This window comes from Typopeltis vanoorti, chromosome 9, assembly GCF_054136105.1.
Source record: "Typopeltis vanoorti isolate ZY-2024b chromosome 9, IOZ_Tvanoo_1.0, whole genome shotgun sequence".
In the NCBI taxonomy this organism is placed as follows: Eukaryota; Metazoa; Arthropoda; class Arachnida; order Uropygi; family Thelyphonidae; genus Typopeltis; species Typopeltis vanoorti.
The window spans coordinates 5,488,357-5,514,515 of NC_143557.1; the positions used below are offsets into that span (position 1 = coordinate 5,488,357).

Genomic DNA, 26,159 nt, shown 5'->3' on the forward strand with positions numbered 1-26,159 from the left:
GCCCGTTCTCCCAGAATATGTGGTGTTCCCAAGGTACACAAACATAACGTTCCTTTTCAGCCGATAGCTGAGGGAATAGCCAGCCATAATTATCACCTAGACAAGAAATTAGCATCAACACTCAAGGAGTTGGCAGGTCATCCTCCTCCTCCCCTCCTATATAAAGAACACACAACACTTTATAAACAAAATTAAAAACATAACACTTGACAAAGATGATTTATTAGTCAGTTTTGATGTCTCTGCCCTTTTCACAAATGTCCCGATCAATGACACAATTCTTCTCCTATAGAACAAATTTCCACCCGACATTACGGCTCTCTTTGTCCACGTAGTATGTTTAGGTTAACTTCGTGTGGCAAAATAAATTTTACCTACAAAAAAAAGGTACGGCCACAGGCTCACCTCTATTCCCTCCAATTGCTAACTTTTATATGGAAGCTTTTGAGCAATGTGCTCTTGATTCCTTTACTCTAAAACCTACAGTTTGGCTTAGATACATTGACAATGTTTTCATTATCTGGCCACACAGCTACCAAATGATAAACACCTTCCTTAGCCACCTGAACAGACAACGAGTACATACAATTTACTATTGAAAGTGAAAATCCGAACTTGCTTCCTTTCCTGAATATGCTGGTCACCAGTCTTCCCTCAGGCTGTCTATCCTTCAATGTTTACCACAAACCTACACATGCTGTCATTGTTGCCATCTTCATGGGAACTTAAGATTAAGACACGTGCATGCAGGCACAAGAACAGCAAATGAGGTAGAAGCGAGGAGACTACTGTCATTCCTAAAGTCCTGATGAGGCCCCCTAGCGAGCTATATTAGGTATTCTTGGCTGTTGGGCTGAAGCTCTCATGATGTATGTTTCCCAAATTTGGGACAGTCTCATGCATCCAAATTTGTTGAGGTTGGGCACGTTTTTTAGTGCTGAGACTGATTCCATGAATAGTCTTTCAAATTTATACTTGCTGCAGTGTATTACTGTGGCTTTCTTCCACTTTATTCTGTGGTGAGTATCCAGAGCATGGTCTGCAAGCTCAGAGCAGCTGTACTGGTGAAACCGGATGTAGTCGTGTTCAGAAATTCTGATATTCACTGTCCTGCCTGTTTGGCCAAAATAGGACAGTTTACAGCTGCAAGGGACCTGGTAAACACCAGGAAGGTCTAGGGAAAGTGGTTGGCCTTCTGTGGAGCAGATAAGGGAAGCCAATTTTCTATATGGTTTGTAACAAGAGGTCAAATCATATTGGGGGGGGGGGGTGTTACTGGTTTTAGTATTTTTTGGGGGTTATATTCACCAACGATCCTCCCCCCCCTCACAACAACCAAATTGTTGTGTGTGTGTGTGTGGGGGGGGTTGTTGGTGAATATACCTGCCTGTATGGGTGGGTTTTCTATAAACTGAGAAAACCAAGGTTCCATCAGGCTGGCAGGTGATTAGTGTGTCTAGGAAAGGGAGGCTGTTGTTATCCTCTTTTTCCAAGGTGAACTTGATTCTGGGGTGTTGGTTGTTTAAGTGTCAAGAAGGAGAGGAGTGTACCTGAGCCATGTGGCCAAAGAGCGAACACATCATCAACATAGCGAAGCCATATAGTATGTTTTTGTGGGTCAGAGTTTAAGGCTTTCTCTTCAAAAGTCTCCATAAAGAAGTTGGCCAGGGGTGGGGAGAGTGGTGAACCCATGGCTGTCCCCTCTATCTGTTTGTAGAATTTTCCCTGCCAAACGAAATAGCCTGAGTTCATTGTGAACTGAAATAGGGCTGAGATATCGGGAAGGAATTTGGATGAGCTCTAAGGTTTCCTTGAGTGGGACATTTGTGAATAGGGTGGAGACGTCAAAACTGACCATTATGTCTGTATGTTGGAGTGTAAGGTTTTCTATACTGGCTTTGAAGTGGGCTGAGTTTTTTTATGTGTGATGGTGTGTTGCCAGTATAGTGTGAGAGCTCTTTGGCTAAACGTTTAGCTAATTTGTACGTGGGGGAGTCTATGCCATCCACTATGGGGCTTGATAGCACATTTTGTTTATGAATTTTTAGAAGTCCATATATATGGGGAGGGGGGGGTATAGAGTTAAATGGTTTTAATTTCTTGGTGACTTCTGCAGGCCATGAAGTGACCTTCTTAAGGAGCTTGTGGAGTTTTCTGATTTGTGAGTTGGTGGGATTCAATAGGGAGGTAGGTAGCCCGATCTAGTAATAAAGCATTAAGCTTACCTATGTAGTCAGTATGGTTGAGAACCACAGTGGAATTCCCATTATCCACTTTGGTGATTACTATTTCTTTGTTTTTCTTCAATTCCTGTAGAGATTTGTATTCACTGTTGGATATGTTGGTTTTTGGTGGTCTTGCTTTGGTGAGAACACAAGCTACATCCAGTCTAATATTGTTGGCGATGTGGTTTGCAAGGTGGCGGATACCACATTCAATCTGGATCATTATATCTTCGACCGGTATTTTTCTCAGAGCAATGATGAAATTGTGGCCACGTGTAAGGACGTTGAGTGCCTTAGGCTTCAAATCCATGGAAGAAATGTTGACTACCGTGTTGAGTGGTAGTTTTGAATCGGAGGTAGCGTTCTTTTTCAGGTTATCATATTTCTTGATATGTCGATTCCTTATTTTCTCAAATTCTTTATCTGCAGAAGTGCATGAGATGTCATATAGAATCATCCAAAGTTCGTGATTCAGAGTATTGGAAACCTCCTCCTCTAGCACTAGAATAGCTTTGTTTGAGTCAGCTAGAAGAACGTGCATCGCAGTAATTTGTTTTCGTAGCAGGGCAAAGCTGGCGCGGTCATAAATTCAGAGAGCTTTCTGTGAAGAGAAACGGTGCTTAAATTTTACACAATTTGGGATTACTTGATTATCCCGGCAGTGTTTTAGGAAGGTGTCAAACGATTCAGTTTTCTGGATAACTTCAGCTTCAGTTTACCGTATTGGCGGGCCTTGCGTGTGATAGAATCACCGTGGATTATCGTAAATCTAGTAGAAAGGCTTATATGTTTAAAGGCTTAAGTAATTCAATAATCATGCTTATACATGATTATTGAATTACTTAAGGAATTCACAACGTAAACTGGAATATAAATTAAAATAAACTTTAATATATACTTCATATATTTCGGCAACATCACATTGCCATCTTCATGGGAACTTAAGATTGAGACACGGGCATGCAGGCACCATAACAGCAAATAAGGTAGAAGCAAGGAGACTACTGTTATTCCTAAAGTCCTGATGGTGCACCCTAGCGGGCTATATTAGGTATTCTTAGTCGTTGGGCTGAAGTTCTCAATACACTGCATACACCTTTAATACACCGCAGCAAGTATAAATTTGAGACTATTCATGGAATCAGCCTCAGCCCTAAAAAACATGCCCAACCTCAACAACGAATAACAGTAGTGTCCTCGCTTCTACCTCATTTGCTGTTCTAGTGCCTGCGAGCACGTCTTAATCTTAAGTTCCCATGAAGATGGCAACGTGATGTTGCTGAAATATTGAAAGTATATATTAAAGTTTATTTTAATTTATATTCCAGTTAACATTGTGAATTCCTTAAGCAATTCAATAATCAGAGAGATGACAAGGCAACAGGTAAGTATGGGAGCAAAGAAAGAAAATATCAGAGAGAGATAGGGATGCAGGTGAGCAAGGAAAAAATTTGTGCCCAACATCATTTCACACGACAGTGTGAAATGATGATGGGCACAAATGACTTGAGAGGCAATGTGAATTGGGTGGCATGAACCTTAGATCTCTTGTGGAGAGCTTGCATCTTGAGAGAAGGAAGATAGTGCTTCTGGTGCCCAGGTATGATAATGCAGGGAAGAGAATCAATAATGAATAGTATAATCGCCAGAATGTGTCTAAAAGGAGACTTGGAATACGTGGATGCTTGGAGAGCATTTGAGGATAGAAAGGAACTGTATACAGACAGCTCGCATTTGAATGAGGAAGGATGTAGGCATCTGGGGAGAATGCCGTTCTCTGAAGAAGTTAGTGTGTCAATGCCGGGAAACTAGAATTATCAGAGTGGATGGTAACAGGAGTGGCCTCTTATGGGAATAGGTGACTGGGAGAAGGGGAGGTACATTGGGTAATGCTGAATACAGTGGAGTCTCAAGGAGATAATGATAGGTATAGAAACAGTGACAATGCCTTGATTCTTTATAATAATGCTAGAAGTATCCGTAATAAAGAAGATGAATTCGTGGCACTGATAATATTAGCCTGTACAAGAATTATTGGGTTCTCTGAGATGTGGTTGACAGACGATGATATATTAATAGTAATAGAAGTAGCATTTTTTGATAGAATAGGAAGGGAAAATGGTGGTTTAGTACTGCTTATGATAAGTGATAACTTATGTCCTCTCAGAGTGGAGGATCTGGAGGGCAAGAGCACTAATGGTTTTGAAAGCATATGAAATATGTGAGGTAGAAGTGGGCAGGACAGGATATTTAGTGGGGTGTTGCTACAAGCCAGGGAACATAGAGGATGAAGGGCAGGAGATGTTTAGGCAAGTGCAAGAAGAATGATTGTTATGGGAGATTTTAACTACAGCAGTATAAATTGGGAAAAGGAAACCGCACGTACTAGTAAAAAAATGGAATTTCTGCAATTCTTGAGAGATAAATGTCTTAGACAACATGTAGTTGAAGGAACACGAGATTCAAGAATTTTAGATTTCTTCATAAGCATCAGAAGAAAAAATTATAACTGAGATATAATAATAACAACATAACTGAGATGGCACTTCTGCTCCCAGTTGGAGAGAGTCACCATGTGGTTTTCACTTGGAAGATGAATAGACATGCAGGAGTATCAAAGAGAAAGGAATGCATGTGGAATTATAAGGCAGGTGATTATAAGTCTTAGATTGGGCCAGTTCTATGGAGGGAGGAATTGGAAGGGCAAAACATCATCAGTGTTTGGGAACTTGTGAAGGAATATTTATTAGCAGCAATAGCAAGTTGTATACTGCAAGTGAAGAAGAGAACATAATCTGGTGTAAAGTGGATGACAAACAATATCAAACAGGAACTGCATGTAAAAAAGAGGTTATTGAAGAGATACAAGGATAGGGGTGGAGAGCAGATGCATGATGAATGTAAAACTCAGGCCAAGGAGTGAGACTCGTATGGTAACAAAGGCAAAACTGAAATTGGCCCCGAGATCCAAAGAAAATCCTAAGGAATTTGCTTGCTATGTGGCCAGTTGGAGGAGAAATGATTGTGAAAGAATAACATTGTTGGATAAAAATGGGAATAGAGTGACTGATTCAAAAGATATAGTGGAGTTGTTCAACGAACACTTTATTGGGGTATTTCATCCTGGAGAAGTAGGTTTTAATACTAGAGGGATAGCACGGGTTTGAGATTTAGAAGTGCAAGAAAACAGTCTGTTTCAAATACTGAGTACTTTGGATGTCAACAAAAGCAATGGGACTTGATGGTATTTGACCACTGGTTTTGAGAAAATGTGCTAAAGAACTGACAACTCCATTGACCTGACTCTTCAATGAAAGTCTGGTCATGAGAAAGGTACCCAAGGAGTGGAAGAAGAGTAAGATAGTGCCATTCATAAATGTGGTAGCAGACTAGAATTGCCAAACTATAGACCAGTTTGTATTTCATATGTGACAGATCATATACAGTGTTGGGCATATGAGGGTAATGTTATCTGTGAGTCACCATGGATTTGTTAAGGGGGTCCTCTTATTTTAGTAATATGACTGCCTGTTATAATAAAGTGACAAGAGCAGATGAAGAGGGAAAGGCATATTCAGCCTTTTTCTTTTTTTGACTTTTACAAAGGAATATTTGGCATGGTCGCACATGATTAGCTGTTATTTAAATTGCAGAACATTGGTTTAGATGTCAGGTTAGTGAATTGGTTTCAGGAATGGCTATCTAATAGGTATCAGAGAGTTGTGTACGGGGAGATGCAGTATCAAGGAGAAGGTTACTAGTGAAGTCCCATAGGGCTCAGTACTGGGACCTGTATTGTTTAACCTTTATATTAATGACATTGTCAATGGATTGCAGGGGGGGGGGCATTCAGTTGTTTGCAGATGATGTGAAGCTGGGAAGGGTTATTACTAATAGTGCAGATGTGGTAGCCCTATGAGAGGATTTGAATAAACTTGACAGTCTTAAAGTTTGGGATATCAATGGGAGATTGCATACTCTGCTGGAGGAAATGTACTGAAGGATGTGGAGAAACCTGAAATTCAGGGAACATATTGCAAAGGTGGTGAAGATAACCAAGAGAATTGCTGCAATACTGAGAAGGAAGCTGACCTGCAGAGATTTATTTATTTCATAGCCAAACACAAGTGGTACAGTAGTAAGTCGTACAACATTATTTACAACAAATTTAGGATACATTACAAATGAGAACAGCTTAAATTTGGTAGGTGAATTACGTATCTTGTGCAATCAACTGCTCTTTCTGTGCATGATATAAGTTCCTCTCTTTTGTGCAAGGTGAATGAAGAAGAGGACAAGAAAGAAGGTGTTCCATGGACTCACAATAATTTGGTCCAGTGAGGCAGCCCCATTTGATGATGTTTTGTTCGCAACGTCCTGTCGTTTGAAGTCTGCTGTGGCTTTTCCAAGTATTCCAGTCCAAGAGGACACCACGTGGAAGATGTTCGGATGTTGGAATACCAGTATTATTCTCAGAATATAGTGCAAGCCATTGCTGAATTCTTGTTTCTGGGGGATTTTTAGGTGGGTTCAACAGTTGCTAGAAAGATATGTCAGGATCTTAGTCTTTGGGACACTGTGGTCTGGCCAAATAGTGAGTGGTGTTCATCATTCATTTGTCTGCTTCTTTCATCAGCTGAGAATGCAGATCTTTGAATTGAAGGAGTGCAATACCAGCCAAAGTATACAGGTCTCTTAGTGGTGTTGGTTTCAAGCATTCTGTAATTCAACGGCAGCTTTCATTGAATGCTGGGTTAAGTTTTTCAGCATAGAAGGATCTGGACCATACCAGGAAGACATATTCAGCAGAAGAATAGCAAAGGGCCAAGGCAGATGATCTCAGTGTGTCTGCACCCCATTTGGAGGAGGAAAACTTTCTTAGTATATTGCTTCTTGCATTCACTTTTGCCTTTGTTTTTTCTATGTGTGTTTTATACGAAAGAGTGTGATTAAAAGTCACACAGAGGTAGACTGGGTTTCAGGAATGTTCTATATTAGAGCCTTCCCAAGAAATCTGTAGCTTCCTTATTGTTAAGGTAGAAAAGCCAGTCTGGGTGTTTCAAGATGTTTGGTTTTAATTTATTACTGCTATAATATGTGGTTAGACTATAAAGCAAGTGATAGAGTAGTTTCAATGGACTTGAAATTTTTTGATTGAGTAGCTATGGCAAGGTCATCAGCATAGATAAAATTTCTAGTTCCTGGAAAGATGGAGAGATCATTGACGTAAATGTTGAAAATACACTTCCCTGGGAGAGGCCAGTGGCTCTTCCTACCCCCCCCCCCCCAGGTCCACAAAAAAGCGTTTGTTTTTCAAGAGTGATTGGACTAGGAGGACAAGGTTATAGTCTCTAGTATTCTGTATATTTTATTTCTGAGTGTGAGATGTTTATGGTATCATATGCTGCAGTTAGGTCTACGAAGACTGCTCCTGTGGCTAGTTTTTGCTCATAACCATTTTCTATATATTGAGTGAGGTTGAGAATTTGTGATGTACAGGATTTGCCTGGTCTAAAACCAGCTTGTTGAGCAATAAAATGTGTTTGATTAGAGGTTGTAGCCTATTCAAAATTAATTAGTCGTTCATGGAATTTAAAGAGGTTGCTGAGTAGCGATACAGATCTGTAATTTTTTTGCTTCAGTTGGAGTTTTCCCTAGTTTCAGAAAGGCCATCACTTCAGCAACTGCTGAGATAAGTTGTCATTTCACTGTATAAAGCCCTGATCAGACCACACCTGAACTATTATGCTCAAATTTTGTTCCCAGGATTTGAAAGAGATAAATATAAAAGGAGTGCAGAGGCAGATAACAAAGATGGTATCAGTACTGTACAATATTAGTTATGAAGATAGGCTGAGGGAATGTGAAGTCTGGTATATAGAAGGAGAGATGATATGATTGAGACTTTTAAACTGTTGAGAAGTAGTTACAGGGTTGACACTGAGGAGTTCTTTCATTTTGTGGAACAGGAAGGAGCAAGGACATGGGGCCATCCCTGGAAGTTACACAAGGAAGTTGTGAGCAAGAGGGTAAGGAGTGGTTTCTTTGTGTGGAGGGTGATTGAACTGTGGAATGCATTGCCTGATAGAGTGGTAAGAGCATGAACAGTCATTGAGTTCAAGGAGTGGTATGACAGGCATTGTGTTTTCTAAGTTGGACCTCCCACGACGAGTCTTGAATCATCATCATCATAATAATAATAAATAAACTGTCAGTGGGCACTGCGAGTGCATTTTCTGTGAATATTTTCAAGGAGAGGTATAATCTACAAAATAACTTCCTCAATGAGTCTCTTACTCCTTCCGAGTTTCTATTTAACAATAATAAAAAAATGTCATGCTGAATACCCAATGGAGATATATATCAGAAAATTGATTGATGCAGTTGCAAGATGGCCTATTTTGGACAGATAGGAAGAAGTTCTTAATTTCCGCTGAGAAAAACATAAGAAATACATATGCTACCATCATTACGGCTAGCAACAATACTACGTAGAAGCTGTTATTACCTGAAAATTATTTAAAAAAATTTTTTTTTAAATATCTGATCCACACATGAAAGGTCACAAGACAGTACAATTTTGTTTGAACAGCTGAAGGTTGTATTCTTTTGTAATCAGAATCAGCAAGAATTCCTTATTCGATAAGTAAAGTTGTATTCATTTACCATAATGAGGAAGACTGATTCTATGAACATCTTCAGAATAATGGCCATGGGCTATATGTATCACAAAATGCTCACTAGAATTTTAGTTCTTGCTTTTTATGTTAAAATTTTTGAATTTTAATATAATATAATATAAATATAATATCATATCAGCAGCATAACAAATACATCATTTACTTGTCTTTCTATTGTGTTGAGTTAATACCAATAAAAAATAACAATAGCCAACAGACTTTAAGCCCTTTTTGTATAATATGGGAAACAGGACTCAATTTGAGTAAGCTGTTCATGTCTAATAAACAATAATTCTGCACTAATATAATTAGCTGATTATTGAAGCAAACTATTTTTTTACACATATGACTATACATAATTACAGAAAATTTCTAGCAGGTTCACAGCAATAATTTATTAACATTATACAGTGTGCAATACTAAAAGTACATGATAAAAGGTATAAAATCAGGATTCATATCATTTTATAATTAAATGTGATATGTATAACTGAGAAACAAATTCAAATAATATATAATTCATTTAAAATCAAGAATGTTGTATAAAGTATAACTGTAATTCATTTGTCTCTTAACATACTTATTTAACTATTTCATAATAAAGCAATAATTAAAAATAAGCATTATAGCAGGCTAAAAGTGAACACAAAATAACCTTATTAAAGTATGAACTCTTCACATCTTTTGGTGCATTATTTGCTACAATGGAGAAATAAACCAAATTAATTTTGTTTGTTGAAATTATCACTAAAATTTCACAATTTTTTTGGACGAAGTTGAGAACCTGCTGAGGATTCACTATGAACTGCACTGTCCTTCTTGAAATATGCCACCAAGCTGTACAGTAAAGGACTGCATAAAAAAAATACAGAGAAAATAAACAATTTGATCACATATATATATTCTTGTATTTAGTTTTATTTCAAGTATTTAAAGATTACTTGCATTAATAAATTAAATTTCAAAATACATTAAATAACATATCAATAAAAGGCGCATTATTCATCATCATCATCATCAAATTCCTGTCATGTACCCTCCAGGGGTGTACATGATATGACACTACTACATGAAAAAAATTACATCATTACTAACTTCCTATCTACAATTTTCCTCCAAATCAGTCTGTTCCTTGTCAAGACTCCAACATTATCAGATCGTATATTTCTATCGTCTAAGGCACTTTGTACCGTATCAATCCACCTATATCTTGGTCTTCCTCTGGGTCGTTTTGCTGCCGACGTGGCAGAGAACACTTGTTTTGCTAATCTTTCCTCGCCCATTCTGTTTAAGTGACCATACCACCTGAGATTAGCTCTGCTAACGCATTCCTGAATGCTGACAATGCCAAGTTCTTTCCTAATATCCTCGTTTTTAATATGATACTGCCATTGATGCCATCTGTTCACGCCTATAATCTTTCTCAGGACCCTCATATCTGTGGTCTCTAGTCTTTGGTCAAGTGTTTTACTTCTGATCCAGCTCTCAGATCCATAAGTTAAAACTGGTTTGAACACTGTCTTGTATACAGCTAATTTAGTGTTCCGACTAATTTCTCTCTTATTCCATATGAATTTATTCAATTGACTTCCCACCATTTACCAAAATTTACCTAAACCTCAAATTTACCTAAATATGAAATTTTACTTGTTCCACAGGTTCTCCAATCACAACACAGTTGACATTTTCAATGATTTTGCCTATTTTCATTGTCTTTGTCTTTTTATTGCTGACCTTCATACCATATTTATTACAACAGCTATTCAATTTAGTCAGAGAATCTTGCAGACTTGTAGCGGATTTATTTAGAAGTATAACATCATCTGCATAAAGCAAAGAGCTGACATTAACGTCTCCAATTTTGATATCATGTTTAATACCACTTTCCTTCATAATGTGATCCATATAGATAATGAATAACAGAGGAGATAATGTACATCCTTGTCTCACACCAGATTGAACATTAAACCATCTTCCTGTACTTCGTTCAATTCTAACTGCTGACTTACAACTCAAATAAAGACTAAGTATTGCTTGATATAATGCCCCATTGACACCATATAACTGTAGCGTATTGAATAGCTTCTCTCTTGGCACCTTGTCATATGCCTTTTCCAGATCGACAAAACTTAAATACAGATCTTTGTTATATTCCCATGCTTTCTCAAGTATTTGTCGTAAAGTGAAGATCTGATCCTGACAGCCTCTATTTGGCCTGAATCCAGCTTGTTCTTCACCAAGCTTTTCTTCCACAATTCTTCTCAACCGTTTCTCAAGTATACTTGCATAGATCTTACCAGGAACACTCAGTAGGGAAATACCTCTGTAATTCTCACATTCAGTTTTATTTCCCTTTTTATATATGGGTACTATGAAAGCTCTACTCCAATCATCGGGAATTCGTCCCTCTGTCCAGGCTTTCTGAACTATGCAGTGCAGCCACTGTAAGACTCTTATACCACCATACTTCAGCATTTCTGGTTGAATATCAGCTACTCCTGCTACCTTTCCACATTTCAAGCCTTTGATGGCTTTTTCTACTTCAAGTATGGATATGTATTCCTGACTGCATGCCTGGTCAATGTTTTTTACCACTGTGCTGTCATCACTGCTTGTTTCATTTAGCAGTTTTTCAAAGTAATTACTCCATACTTCAAGGATATCTTTTTCTCCCATTTTCATGTCACCTTTATCATCTCTAATTCCTTTTATAGCACTCTTTCCTCCATTCTTAAGCTTCTTCAACAACCTCCAGAATATTTTGCCACCTTCTTGATATTTATTTTCTATATTCTTGCCAAAGTTCTCCCATGACTTTTGTTTAGCTAGTTTTACACAGTGTTTAGCATTCTTGCAATTGTCTCTATACTCTCTAAGAGCACAAGCTTACTTATTTGACAGGAACTTTTGGTATGCTTTCTTCTTTTCCTTCACTGCCTCTTTAACTTTCTGTGTCCACCAGGGAGTTCCGATTTTTTTATCCTTACAGACAACCTCACCAAATGCCTCTCTGGCAGAATCAATCAATGTTTTCTTCAGAGTTTGCCACTGAATCTCCAAGGTTTGATTCCTGTTCTCAAACTCTTTCATTTTTTCTTCAATAATCTTTGTGTATTTTAGTCTACAGCTCACATCTGAGAGCTGCTCAACTTTTATTCGCTTTAAAACTTTCTTACATGTTATTCTTTTCAATATGAAATTCAATTTTATCCTGCTCAAGACTAAATAGTGATCACTTCCAATTTCAAATCCTCTGTACACTCTGGTGTCCTGCACCAGGGAGAAAATATCACTATCAACAATAACATAGTCAATGAGACTTTTCTTATTCCTAGCCTCTTCTCTCCATGTGAATTTGTGCACATTTTTATGTTGGAACATGGTGTTAGTAATAACCAGTCCATGTCCTGAGCAGAAATCCAACAGATATTTGCCATTATTATTAGCTTTGCTCTCTTCTCCAAATTTTCCCAAAATATTTTTGCATGTCTCACAATCATTTCCTACTCTGCTATTTAGATCCCCAACAAGGACCAACTTTTCATTTTTCATTGTGTCAGTTGCTTTTTCTAAAGCCTTAAAAAATTCCTCCACTTCTACCTTAGTAGAACCTTCTGTGGGACCATAGGCACAAATAAGTCTGATTGTCCAGTTCCCCATTCTCATATTTGCCCACATTACTCTACTTGACACTGACTGCCATTCAAGAAGATTAGCCTCATATTTTGTGTTGAATACTATGGCTACTCCTTCTTTTCCTTGATTGTCATTGCCTGAATATAACATTTTGTATTTATTGCTCAGAAAGATCTCACCAGTTTTGGTCTTTTTTGTTTCAGTCACCCCAATTATGTCGATCTGGTACTTATCTAATTCCTCAGATAGCTCCATTTCTTTGCCATTCAGGCTTCTTACGTTGATAGTACCGATCTTTAACTCTGGCGATGTTGAGTTGGGGTTTATTTTCAGATTTGTTCCAGTAGCTGACTTTTCGCTGTTCGCCCTGGTTCCCTGGCGAAAACAACGGGGGCCTTGTTTAACTGGGCGATGCCCCAGCCGGCATGAAATTTTGTCATGTTGTACCATCATTCTAGATTTTGGTTTAACCGATAAGAATACAATTTGGTCGGCTAAATCCCAAATTGCCAGCCCATCCTCGTCCGTTCAGTATCCAAGTAGATACCCAACAGGGTGCACCACGAGAAGGTGAGGATTGGACAATAGGTCAGAAGCCCTGGTCGGTTCTCCACATTCCTTTAAAGGCTATGTGGAGGTCTCCTCTCAGTTATACAGCTTTGACCCTTAAAGCACCCCCCACATTATTCATAGGACAATAATGAAACACAATAATAAAATTGATACAATATCAAGAGGAACTTTGAGAGAATTTCTCACTGATTCATATTTTACCCTCAAGGAGTATAGTGAATACTATGATATTGTCTTCATGTCAGTGGCACACAGCACTGAGACATCTATTCCAGTTAGCCCTGTCTTTTTGCAATCAATTCTGATTCTCTCCAACTATCCCAGCCAGCCATCTGTCTTTTTGTCAGTCTTTGCCAATTTAGTTTATGCCTTCCTATTTTCCATGAGCCATGTCAAAGTTACACTTGAAATTTCTTCTCTGTCCATTCTCAACTTTGAATAGAGAAGGCTATTCCTCTCATGAAATAGCTAAATGGGTGTCCTGTGGTACAGCTGCTGTCTAAAGTGAAGCAAATCAGATCTGCTGAAAGGAAGGGGATAAGAACAAAAGCCACTGTCTACACCATGGCAACATCAAGTTCTGGAAGTTGTGGCAAGCTCTGTAACTGTCAGGAGAGGACTCATTTGGCAGGAACTGTTAGCCTAAAAAGAAGCCTTGTTAACCAAAAAAAGAGATTGGCTTGGTTAAATTGGTGCAAAGAGCATGCCAAATGGACCCTTGATCAGTGGAAAAGAGAAAAAAATAGCAATTTGTTATAAAACAACTGTCTGGAACGTGTTACATGAACGAGGTATGCCTGTATAAAAGTTTTATTAAAAATTATCATATACATTTTAAATTTATGCTTAATAAACTGTGTGTTATATATATTTAATTTTCAGCCTCGTTGGCCAGATGGCTAGTATATCCATTCTCCAACCAACAGACTGTGGGTTCGAATCCTATCTGGATGTTTATGATTGTCTTTCTAATTCTTTGGGAAAAAAAGTTGCGACCGTGCCATTTCTTCTAGCAGAGACCTTACTCTCAAAACCCTACGAGGTGTGGGAGCAATCATATGACATCCAAGGTAGCATTTTTTTTCTTGGTCACATGGCAATGTGACTAGGAAAAAAAAGTACTTCATTTCCTGTTCTTATTCCAAAAACATTATCACACAATGCAGTAATGTATTAGTAAATAATTTTTCAGCTTTCTTTTCATATACTTTTATGTATGCATGTGTTATGCTACTGATTTTCAGCATCCATGACTGGACTGGACTAAACTGACAGACAGATGGGGGGGGGGGGGGGTTAGTTAATGATTCACATATGAAGTGAAGATGCTATATGGTCACTCCCATATCTCATCAGGTTTTGCCAGCGAAGTCTTTTGCTAGAAGTGGTAGGGTCACAGATGCCCTTTCCATACAGAATAGGACAACCACAAACATTAATGTCCATGGCAAGATTTGAACCATCAGCCTCTTGGCTGGAGAGTGGATACGTTAACGACTCGGCCAATCAGGCCAGCTTTCACAAAATAATGCCAATATTTCTTAAAAAAAAATTAAGATACAGCAGAAGCAAATACTGGGAATGAGAGTTCTGGAAAAGGTTAATAAAAATGCATAGTTTTTCATTTCCTTAAATGTCCAAACTTGACATTGGTTTGGTATAGATTCTGAAGCATTTTATGGAAATAATACATTAAAAAAATTTACTTGGACTCAGTTGCATTAATCTGACAAGTTGTAAATTGTTTATCACTTAAGATAGAATTGCTGTGTGTCCAGGTTTGCCTGCACATATCCTCTTTTTTTGCATCTTTAGGATTCATCAAGGGAATTTTTGATGGTGTCTGGGATTTTATGTATAATAACAGCACCAACTTCAATTAGCATTATTGGGGATATTTTGCTTGAACTTATTTTTATGTAAATATGATTCTACTGTAAGCACAACCTAACGTATAGAGAAGCAAGATCCATTCTGCACATCAGAAAAGAAAAAAGTTTCACAGCTTGTTGCAAAGAAAGAAATAAAAAAACAGTTAACAAATCTAGATTCCCATGAAATGTTTTGAGCAGAGCATATTAGCATTGTTATGGTTAATATTTATCTCTGACATTTTGCATCTATCTTTCTAGTTGTATAAATATTGATGACTCTGATTTCACAATCTGTAAGAAAACAATTCAAATGCAAATATATCAAACCATGGTTACTACATATGTTACTTAGTGTTTTAATAATGAACTACAATATATTTCAATGACTTGGGCATTTATTTCTAAATTTACCTTTCATTTAAGCTATCCATTACTCATTGGATAGCTTAAATGAAATTGGATAGCTCATAATGTTCTCTCGGCTGCATGACCATGCATGAGACTCAGACATCCACTCACTGTCAAAGACACTATACTAAACAATTTACTAATGAAGACTGTTGTCAAAAGACAACAAAAATGAGATGAACTGACAATTCATAAAGTTACATTATTTTATGTACAATTATATTTTCAGTCGAATAAAAAGATGTACGGTTGAGGTCCGATGATTAATAAACCCTCGACACCGCAAGGTAAAAGAGGAGAAAAAGGAAGATGAGATGAGATAAAAAGATATAACCTCTCAGCTTTAAAATAAGTTTGAGAGCTTATAAATGTAAAGTATGTCATAAACTTTCACAAAAATCACTGTCTTCCCTGTCCCCCAAACCAACTTCTGCTCATAAGACACCATGACAGGCTTAGAAGGAACAATGTCCATTAAAAAAAAATCATTTGAGAGGAGGCAAACTAATTTGCATATGCAGGACCGGCGCATAATATTTTTCTTGTGTGTGCGATTAATGCTTGGCGCCTTTCCAAAAAAGTTTTTTTTTGGATAAAGTGTGAATAAAATGAACAGGAAATGAAAAACAAATGAAAACCGTTTTACAGTATAATGTTATCTACGGATTAGTCCTGCTTATACAAATTTTTCAAGTTATATAAATTTTCAAAATAATATAAAATAGTAATATAAAGTTAAGAGATTTATTCAAATATTCTTTACATTAATTTTGCATTAATAAATAAATTAATTTTGAAGATTCAACGTAAATAGATAAGAGAATTTTACAAGAATGTTTCGCATTGAACTCGAGAGTTTGCCGATTATTTTGTGTCGCTGACGTGGCCCTAACAGCCCACTAATATAACAGGCTCGAATGTCGAGAAGAATGAGTTATCAGTAGTAAGCCGACTTTTAGGGCCGGACCACATGCATCTGATCTGATTAAAATTAGGATATGGCCCTTATACGGAACTCAACAATTAATCATAAGTTGATTTATGATACATCAAAAAATAAAGAACTATTTTAGGTATATTTCTGTAAATTTTAATCAAAAATTACAGTGATATAATCAGGTCCAGGATACAATTTCAGAATTTATTTGTTCATTTCCGGGAAGATCTGAAGGGCCCCGCACAGAAGACGATTTTTTGACATCTTTTAAGTGCCTTTTCTTCTGCGGCACCTGAGTATATTGCACATGCCACCAGCCGGGCCTGTGCATATGCACCATTACTAGAGCAATAAAGGGAAGAGAGACAGAGATATTTACAGCAAAAATACACTGTAATCTTCAACCTATAGTTTGGTGCATCAAATTACATGAATTCAATTCTCATGAAAATAACACAGAGAGATGGAAGGGCATAGTAGAATTATGTAGCTGAGTGGAGTAATAAGAGATATGGAAATACTGATAGTGTACTTTTTTTTTAAATATATATACAGTAGGCCTTGGTTAACGACGATAATCCATTCCAGGATTACCATCGTTAAACAAAACCATCATTATCCAAGGTGCGATTCCCCATAAGATTTAACTGAAAATCAATTAATTTGTTCCGGCTCTTCCCCACAACCATAGTACATATTAAAAATGCAGATAAAACTCATTTAAAATGTCATAAAAATATGGTAAATATCATTTATTTATTATATGTATTTGCTAAAAAAAATTAACACTAATAAAATGAATTGTTCATGAAAACAGTTTTTAATTATCAATCTTCACCAGAAGGACAATTGGGCTCACATCAGAGTTTTTTGACAAATGGACCTGTAAAAAACATGTCTAGGGATGTTTGCTTCTGCCTCTTTTTTAAAATGTTTCTGAAAAACTGCATGAACTTTTCATTCAATAGATCTGCAGTTCTGATAACCTCAGATTTGTTTGGATTCCATTTCATAGCAACATTTTGAACTTCCTCCCACTTTGCCAAAACACTGATTTCATCAGTCGTAATTTGTTCTTTCTCTCCATCCTCATCTTCAGATGAAATTTCCATTTACCTTTCTTCACATTGCTGCTTGAAAAGTTCTTTTAGCTCGTCAGTAGACAGTTCTCGGTCATGCATCTCCAATAATTCTTCAACATCTTCTTCCTCTACTTCCAAGTTCAGATCATGAGCAGTTGCCACAATGTCCTTTACCAATTTGTGTGCTTCATCTGAAGTTTCTTCATTACCAAAGGAAGGACACAGTTTCCTCCATGCTGCTTTGAGACATTTCATTGTTACTTCTTGCTAAGCCTTTACAATTTGCCTAATTGCTATGACAATGTTGAATTCTTCCTTCCAAAATTTTCTTAGGGTTATGTTGGTAGCCTCACAGCACCTGGTAAAAAGTGCCCTTGTGTAAAGTTTTTTAAAATTTGCAATTATCAGCTGATCCATAGGTTGAATCAGAGATGTAGTCTTGGGAGGAAGAAAAATCACCTTGATAAAATCTAATTCCTCTGGTAACTCTTCTTGTATGCCCGTTGCATGGCCAGGTGCGTTATCCAAGGTTAAAATGGCTTTTAGAGGCAGATTGTTTTGCTCAAGATAGGCTTTGACAGTTGGTCCAAACACTTCGTGAATCCAGTTTCTAAATTCTATTCTTGTGACCCAGGCTTTGCTGTTAGATCCATTCTCGGTGTTCCACAAAATACCGAGAATGGATTTATAGACATTGAACTTTTTGAATGCTCGGGGATTCTCTGAGTGGTAGATTAACATTGGTTTTACCTTGCAGTCTCCATTTGCATTTGCTGCTAAAAGCAATGTTAACCTATCACTCATTGGTTTATGCCCAGGAAGTGTTTTTTCTTCTTTTGTGATAAATGTCGTGTTGGGCATTTTCTTCCAAAATAACCCAGTCTCATCACAATTGAAGACTTATTGAGATAGGTATTCTCCTTCTTCTATAATTCTTGTAAAGCTATTGACAAATTTATCTGGTGCTGCTATGTCAGCACTAGCTGCCTCTTTGTGTCTGACCACACTATGAATTCCTGTTCTTTTTTTTAAAGTTGTCAAACCAACCTCCGCTACCTTTGAAATCATCATCATCATCTACCTCAGAACTTGATCCCGAAGTCTTCTTTTACATATCTTGATAAATCTGTTTAGCTTTCTGACAGATTGCATTTTGAGATGTAGTATCGCCCGCCATTTCTCTTTCTTTGATCCAAATTAGTAAAAGATTTTCTATTTACTCAAAAAGAAGCCCTCTGACATTCAACCTTGAAGTTCCCTTAGCAACTTTAGCTACCACAAGTTTTTGAAATAAAAGTTAACATTCTTATTTTTATCGCAAAAATTTTCGAATTTGTTATCCATTCAGGTTATTTTAGTTGGAAAAACAAGTTGAAGGCACTGCCATGGGTAGTCCTTTGTCTCCACCTCCAACTATTTTTTGAAACAATTCGAAGAGACTATGTTTTCATCCATTCACCCTCAACCGTCTCTTTGGCATCGTTATGTCGATGATGTTTTTGCTATTTGGTCACATACTGAAGATGAGCTTTCCACCTTTCTACAACAGATAAATAGCCTTCCTCCTCGTATCCAATTCACCATGGAAAAGGAAAATTCTGGTACTTTATCATTTTTGGACATCCTGCTTACTAGAACTTCTTTTGGTACCTTATCTACAAGCGTCTTTCAAAAGCCCACATTCACTGGCAGATACATTCATAAAAAGTCTGCTCACTATACATCTCAAAAATTTGGCATTCTTAAATCTCTAATTAAGAGGGCACATAAAGTTTGCTCTTCTCCAGAAATCTTACAACAAGAACTTTCCATCATTAAAAAGTTAATGGTATCTAATAATTACCACCCTAATCAAATCCAACAGATAATTGAATCTTATGTTCCAATACCTAAGGTTTCTTCAATAGTTCGCAGAGTTCCAATCCCCTACATTCCAGGAATCTCAGAACCTATAGGTAGAATTTTAAAAAAGTACCAATTGATTGCCACTTGTATTCCTATCAACAAAATTTCTTTCTTATTGCCTTCTACAAAAGATAAACTGTCATCTCTGTCTTTGGCTGGCGTTTACAAAATTCCTTGTGAATGCGATGTTTCTTATTTTGGACAAACTGGTTGTTTTGTGGAAAAAGAATTAAAGAGCATTAATATTATATTGATTACAACAAACCTCAGAAGTCTGGTCTAGCACAACACAGTATTACCACTACCCATAATATCCAGTGGGATAAAGCTATTCTATTTCATAGATGCAGGTTCAAATATGAACGCCTCTTTAAAGAAAGTTGTGAAGCTTTTTTTACACCGAACGAATTTAAATCTAAATGATTGCCTCTCTCTCTGGAAGATCTGGGATACTTTTATTTTATGTAATCATTAAAGAACTAATTATCTTAAATATTAATTATTTATTAATTTCTTTCATTTCCTAGCTCGAGACAGCATTGTATTTTAATAGGTGAGCCACTGAATATTCGTTACTTGTATTCTATTCCTATCTGTTTGTAACACTGAAGATGTACTATTATTTTTAGTACGAAATATCTACCTTATTTATTAAAGTTATTACTGTGGACTTACATGCTGTTTTTAATAATAAAAGTTAAATTCGAAACCTGCAATTTTTGACTTAGTGCATTTTGCTTGTAAGGCGACGATATTAGATACAGCATTTACTGTAACATACATTGATTAGCAGCTTATAGATACAATGATTATTATACAGATGAGATTTGATTTTGGCTTTTGATGGCGAACGAACAGTGACATGCACCCATCAATTTATTGTCAATATGAACCAACACATAAAAAATAAATGCTTAAATACTTATTTTCATCATAAAACGGATTTATAACACAAAGTTTAAAATAAAGCACAGTACACTACAAGAAAAGAAACAATAAACGGAAAACGTAAACAGTTGGCTATGATGGGTCAAACATATCTGAGCTTCACAGCTATGCCGCATGGCTGTTCTCTATTCGACAATGTCTTCCCACACGTGGCTGAGTGCAATCGGAAAATTCTGTTTTTTTAGATCGGATAGAGGTTCACATAATCAAGAGTCGTTAACCAAAGCCTGTGTCATTCACCAAGAGATTTTTTTCTTACAGTCACTAGTCATTAACCAAGTATGTCGTTATCTGAGGCCATTGTTAACCGAGGCACAACTGTATATATATTTTAATATATTAAAATATATATATTACATATTTTTAAATATATTTATATATAATATATATAAATATATTTAATTTATATTTAATATTTAATTTATATATATAATATATATAAATATACATACATAAGACTTCGTTTAATGCTCCCCGATTAACACTGATTTGATATAACACGTTTTTTTCCAAACCTTAAAAAAGCACTAAATATTCCATGATTCAATTTATCACTGTATTTCCCTTGATTTGTACACAATATGATTATTCCCGAATCCGAACCAATCAGCAAAAGGTGACAATTCGTCATAGTGCTGTAATTCCCCTAAATCTATATTTGTCCTGAGCATTTGTTTTTCCCATACATCGTATAGTTATTCACTGCTAGTGAAATGGTGCCCACATTATCAATACGATTTGGAGTGCTGCATAAAATGTTATTTATGCGCAGTAAATATCAATATTATTGACCAAGGAAATCAACAAAAATTCTATTTGTTCATTAAAAATTAATCATGACTATAATTTTTTAAATTATTCCAAATGAGCGGATGTAAAGATGATAAAACAAAATTGATACGAAAAGCATTTCACTCGACATTAAAATGCAGGTGCTGTGGCGATGAGAAAAAGGTCAACATCAAGTTGACATTGGAGCCGCTTTCAATTTGTCTACTTCTACTATATGAATGATTTCAAAAAACAAGGATAAAATTAAGTATTCAGCAACCACAACTACAATGTCTTTTGCAACAAAAGTAACCCAATTCAGAAGCAATGTTTTAGAGGAAATGGAGAAATGGCTTTCCATTTGGATTGATGATGAAACCGAATTCAACATGCCATTATGTCAACCAATAATCATAGAAAAAGCCAGAAGTATTTTTAATCATATTCAAAAACAAAGAGAGGATACGAGCAAAAACTTTGCAGCTAGCAGAGGTTGGTTCGATAGATTTAAAAAAAGAAGCAACTTCTGACAATTACTTAATGAAAGAAAAAGAAAATGACACCAGATGAGTTCATCACTAAAAAATCAAGAATTTCAGAATAGCCAGAACCTTCAACAGCACAAAAATAAACTTTGTATTTCTGTGTACATATGTATATGTGTTATGTATATTTTGCAAGTTAATATAAAAATAACTTAAAATTAAAGTAAAACTATTTATTATTGGTCGCATGTTCCCCTATCTCTAATTTACTGTGTGAAAATCGCCCCCGTTTAATGCTGTTTCATTTAGCCCTTTGTCTTCTAGGAACACATCCTGAGCATTAATTGGAGTATTACTATATATATTTATTTATAATATACCGTATTTTCCGGTGTATAAGACGCACTATTTTACCTTAAAAATTCATCTTAAAAATGGGGTGCATCTTATATAATGAAGGTAAAGATTGTTTCCTCTTTTCAAAGTCATATGCACTCCCTTTTATGTTCCAAGATCTTTGTAGGCGGTTAATGGTGCAATCAACTTGATGCGTGACCTTCACGTGACTTTTAGCGCGTCATTGGCTAAGAACAGGGAGTTCCTATTCATGTTTCATAATATCTTATCCGAGTAATCAGTTACCGATGTTTATCAGTATTGAGTTGACGTGTTGAGATATTTTGTGTTCAGTTTGATATTTCCCTGCAGATTTTAGTGATGGAAAAAAACAGGCGACATTCATATACTTCAAGTTACAAATTGCAGGTTGTAAAATATGCGGAAGAACACGGGAACAGAGAAGCTAAAAGACATTTCGGACCTCCGCCTACAGAAAAAATGATTAGAACTTGGCGTGGTCAGAAGGAGATTTTGCACAATTTGCATAATGAAAAGCACGTGGAACGTGGAAAAATTGCGAAGTGGCCAGAACTAGAGACCGAAGTTTTGAAATGGGTGCAAGAAAATCGGCAAAATGGCATTGCCATTTCAACAAAAATGATTCGTACACACGCAGTCAAAGTAGCCGGTGAGCGTAACAGTGAAGATTTTAAAGGTGGTGCGTCATGGTGTTACCGTTTCATGAAATGCAGTGGACTTTGTATGCGTACAAAAACAAAAATCAGTCAAAAAATGCCAAAAGAATATGAAGACAAAATTATTTCTTTTCATAAATATGTGATTCAACATCGAAAAAATTACAATTTTGAAATGGGACAGATAGCCAATATGGATGAAACACCCCTAACCTTTGATGTTCCCTCAAATAGAACTGTAGCTTGAATCTTTAATCTGATGTATCTTTAAACAAACCCTTTAAAGTCTTTATGAGCAAAGAGTGGAACAAGTGGATGATGAATGTACATCAGCTAACACCAAAGGGTGCCCTGAAACGGCCATCAATCTCTCAAGTGTGTGAGTGGGTTAAGACATCTTGGTCGAAAATGAATGAACAAACTATTGTTAAATCTTTCTTGAAATGTGGAATTAGCAACGCCCTTGATGTAAGTGAAGATCATTTCTTATATGAAGATGATGAAGAACAAGAGGAAAGAGAAGAAATTAATGATGATAGAGAAGAGTCAGATGACAGTGACATGAGTTTTGCAGGTTTCTGAAAGGTCAGTTTACTATTAAAAATTACTTATTTTATCCATTTTTATTTAAATCATACTTTAAAGTTTAGGTTTTTTCCAGAAAATTGTATTAAATTTCTTGGGTTCGTCTTATATACCAGAACATACGGTATTTATCATCCAAAAGGCAGTACAAGTGAAACACCAGGAAACAGATATAGTAACCTCCTATGTTTATCTAGGACAAAAGATCGCAGTAGAGGGAGGCTGTGAAGAAGATATGATATGTAGAATTCAACTTAGTTGCATAGCCTTTTGTAAACATTGAAGCACTCAAAGGAAATGTCACAATCTGCCTTAAAAGAAAAATATTCAACAGTTGTATACTTCCAGTCATGACATATGGAAGTGAAACAAGGACTATGAATAAAAAATTGACCAAGAAGTTGAAGATTATGCAGAGTAAAATGAAAAGATCATTACTTGGTATTACCATTCTAAATAGAAAGCGCAAGACTAGGGTTAGCGCTTAGACTAGGATGAGAGACATTATAACAGTCATTAAAAAATCAAATGGCAATGAGCAGGTCATATTGCAAGAAGTAACACTCAAAAATGGACAAAGTTGATTTCAAAATGGTATCCTAGAGACGGAAAAAAGAGTTACATAAAGACCAAAGAGAAAGTGGGAGGATGAGATTAAAGAGATGTCTGGAACTCAATGGCACAGAAAATCTCAAGATAGAATTGAATGGAAGACAGGGGAAGCCAGTGCTGGATTAAACCCTGTGGAGGCCCCTAGGCAGTCGAAATCTCGGAGGCCCTCCTCGCAAATTATCTCCTAATATGTTTTTAATTTTAAAAACGTATTAGAAGATAATTTTTAGCTTCATTTCTGGAGGTTTCTCATGTGCATGCTCTAGTGGGATAACACTGAACTAAGCAGTGTGCACGTCGGCTGTTAGATAGAGATGACCATCACTACTGTACATTACACATACTGTAATGTACAGTAGATTACATGTACATAGGTTGCACCAAAATCTTTTACTAACTGACAGCTGACAGAAAATGAGCTTTTAAGAGACAAACTGTAATGTGAACTTGATGTCAATGGTTTATGTACTTTAAGTTGTTAATGGGTACATTACATTAATTCAGTATTTTCTCTATACAGTCTTTAATGTAAAATTTTCGTTTCTTTGAGTGGATTCATTTTTTCTATCTTTTGGAAACAATTTAAGAAAGCTTGATTGTAATTTTCTTTCAACATCAAATCAATATTATTTTCATCCGTTCTCATGGGGGCCCATAGATTTTTTTTCATTAATAATATATCATGGAGAGTGACCAATCAAGGGTGATAAAGAAGAACAAATGACTAGATAATCTATAATTCGAAGGGCCAGTACAGACCTTAACCACAGACCATATAGCATTGTGCTTTTGGAAGATCATATCTCACGGGCTGTCATCACAGAAGATACATTTTTAATTTATTTCTCATGATTCTATATTACTCTTCATAGAACAATAGCTAATATACCAGTATGCCAACTTAAGTTATCATAAAAGAGTGATTAATGAGGACAGCAGCCTTTCCTTTATCTGCATAAGATAATTAAATTGTAATTTGTTTCCAAACATGATGAAGAACAGAGTTCAGATGGAATGATATTTGTACACGATGCCGCTTCCATTAGAAAGTATGATGTTTCAAAATATCTTTAATTAGTAGGAACTGTGGGAAGATTATAAAGATCACAGTCAGTGCTAAATCCGTGTGTTGAGGCTTAAGTGCTGTGCAGAATTCATGTTGGAGGTTTAATGGAATAATTATCAGCACTGAGAAAGGATTAAAAATAATTTTAATACTTCCAATATTTTCAGACATCTTCAGGGATTACAAAAAACTTTTTGAAACAACACACACACACACAAAAGCAATACAGTAGTGAGTGAAACTGAAGTCCTACTAGGTGGTGCACCCTCTATGGGCATTTGCAGGTGGCCTAGGATGTAAAGAGGGATCTCTAATAATTAATGTTTCCCAAATTTTGGGAAGTCTAATGCAACCGTATTTGTTTAAATTAGGTTGAATCTGTTTTTTGAATCTGCATCGACACTCAGGACTCGACCTAATTTAAACAAATACGGTTGCATTAAACCTTCCAAAATTTGGGAAACATTAATTATTAGAGATCCCTCTTTACATCCTAGGCCAGCTGCAAATGCCCATAGAGGGCGCACCACCTAGATAGGACTTTAGCTTCCCTCACTACTGTATTGCTTTTGTGAGTGTGTTGTTACAAAAAGTTTTTTTGTAATCCCTGAAGATGTCTCTGTGACAGAGACAAAATATTGGAAGTATTAAAATGATTTTTAATCTTTTCTCAGTGCTGAGAATTATTCTATTAAACCTCCAACATGAAGTCAGTGCTAACTATACCAAAAGTATTTGTTTAAGGACAGTAACAAAAACCTCTCTGCTTGCTAAATATTAGTTTTATTTTGTGTTTATTGACTTCAAGAAAAGTAATAGTCCTTTATTATTATTATTATTGTAAAATAAGATTAAAGCATTCTCAGGGGGCTCACATTGGTGAGTATGGGCATGGCAAACCTAAGATACCCAAGCTAGACCTGATCTTACTTCATAGAATATACACTTGGTATATCATATCTGGGGACTGGTCTTCTACTCTTCTTTCCCTCTACTCTCTCTCTCACTTCTTACTCCCCCCCCTCCCCCAGTGCTATTAGAGCAACTCAAGGACAAGGGGGGGGGGTGACTCTTTCCTCTCAAACTGTAGTTTCCACTCTCTACTAAAAAAAGGCAAACCTAGTTGTCTTAAGGTGGCAGCCCCACCACTAGGATACCTATCATCATGCTAGTCACTTGACATAGGGAAGCACATATTACTTTCAAGTCTCAACGAAATCCAAACTAGACAGAAAGCATGGAAAATGACTGCAAACTGGAAAAGGTTAAGAAACTTTGGAAAAAGAAAAACATGGTGAAATATGCTACATGGAACATTAGAAGCATAGCACATAAAGA

At 36.4% G+C, this 26,159-nt stretch overlaps 1 protein-coding gene across 1 annotated transcript in view; it reads right to left on the reverse strand.

The window, feature by feature from the left end:
• Positions 1-6,298: 6,298 nt before the first annotated feature.
• The window catches only part of LOC150102859 (centrosomal protein 20-like), a 109,589-nt gene continuing 89,728 nt past the window's right edge, over positions 6,299-26,159 (reverse strand). Inside the window, exon 4 of the mRNA XM_090397732.1 lies at positions 6,299-9,757. Within this exon, the coding sequence (XP_090253858.1) occupies positions 9,661-9,757 (97 nt within the window). The 3' untranslated portion in view covers positions 6,299-9,660. The remainder of the gene's footprint in view (positions 9,758-26,159) is intronic.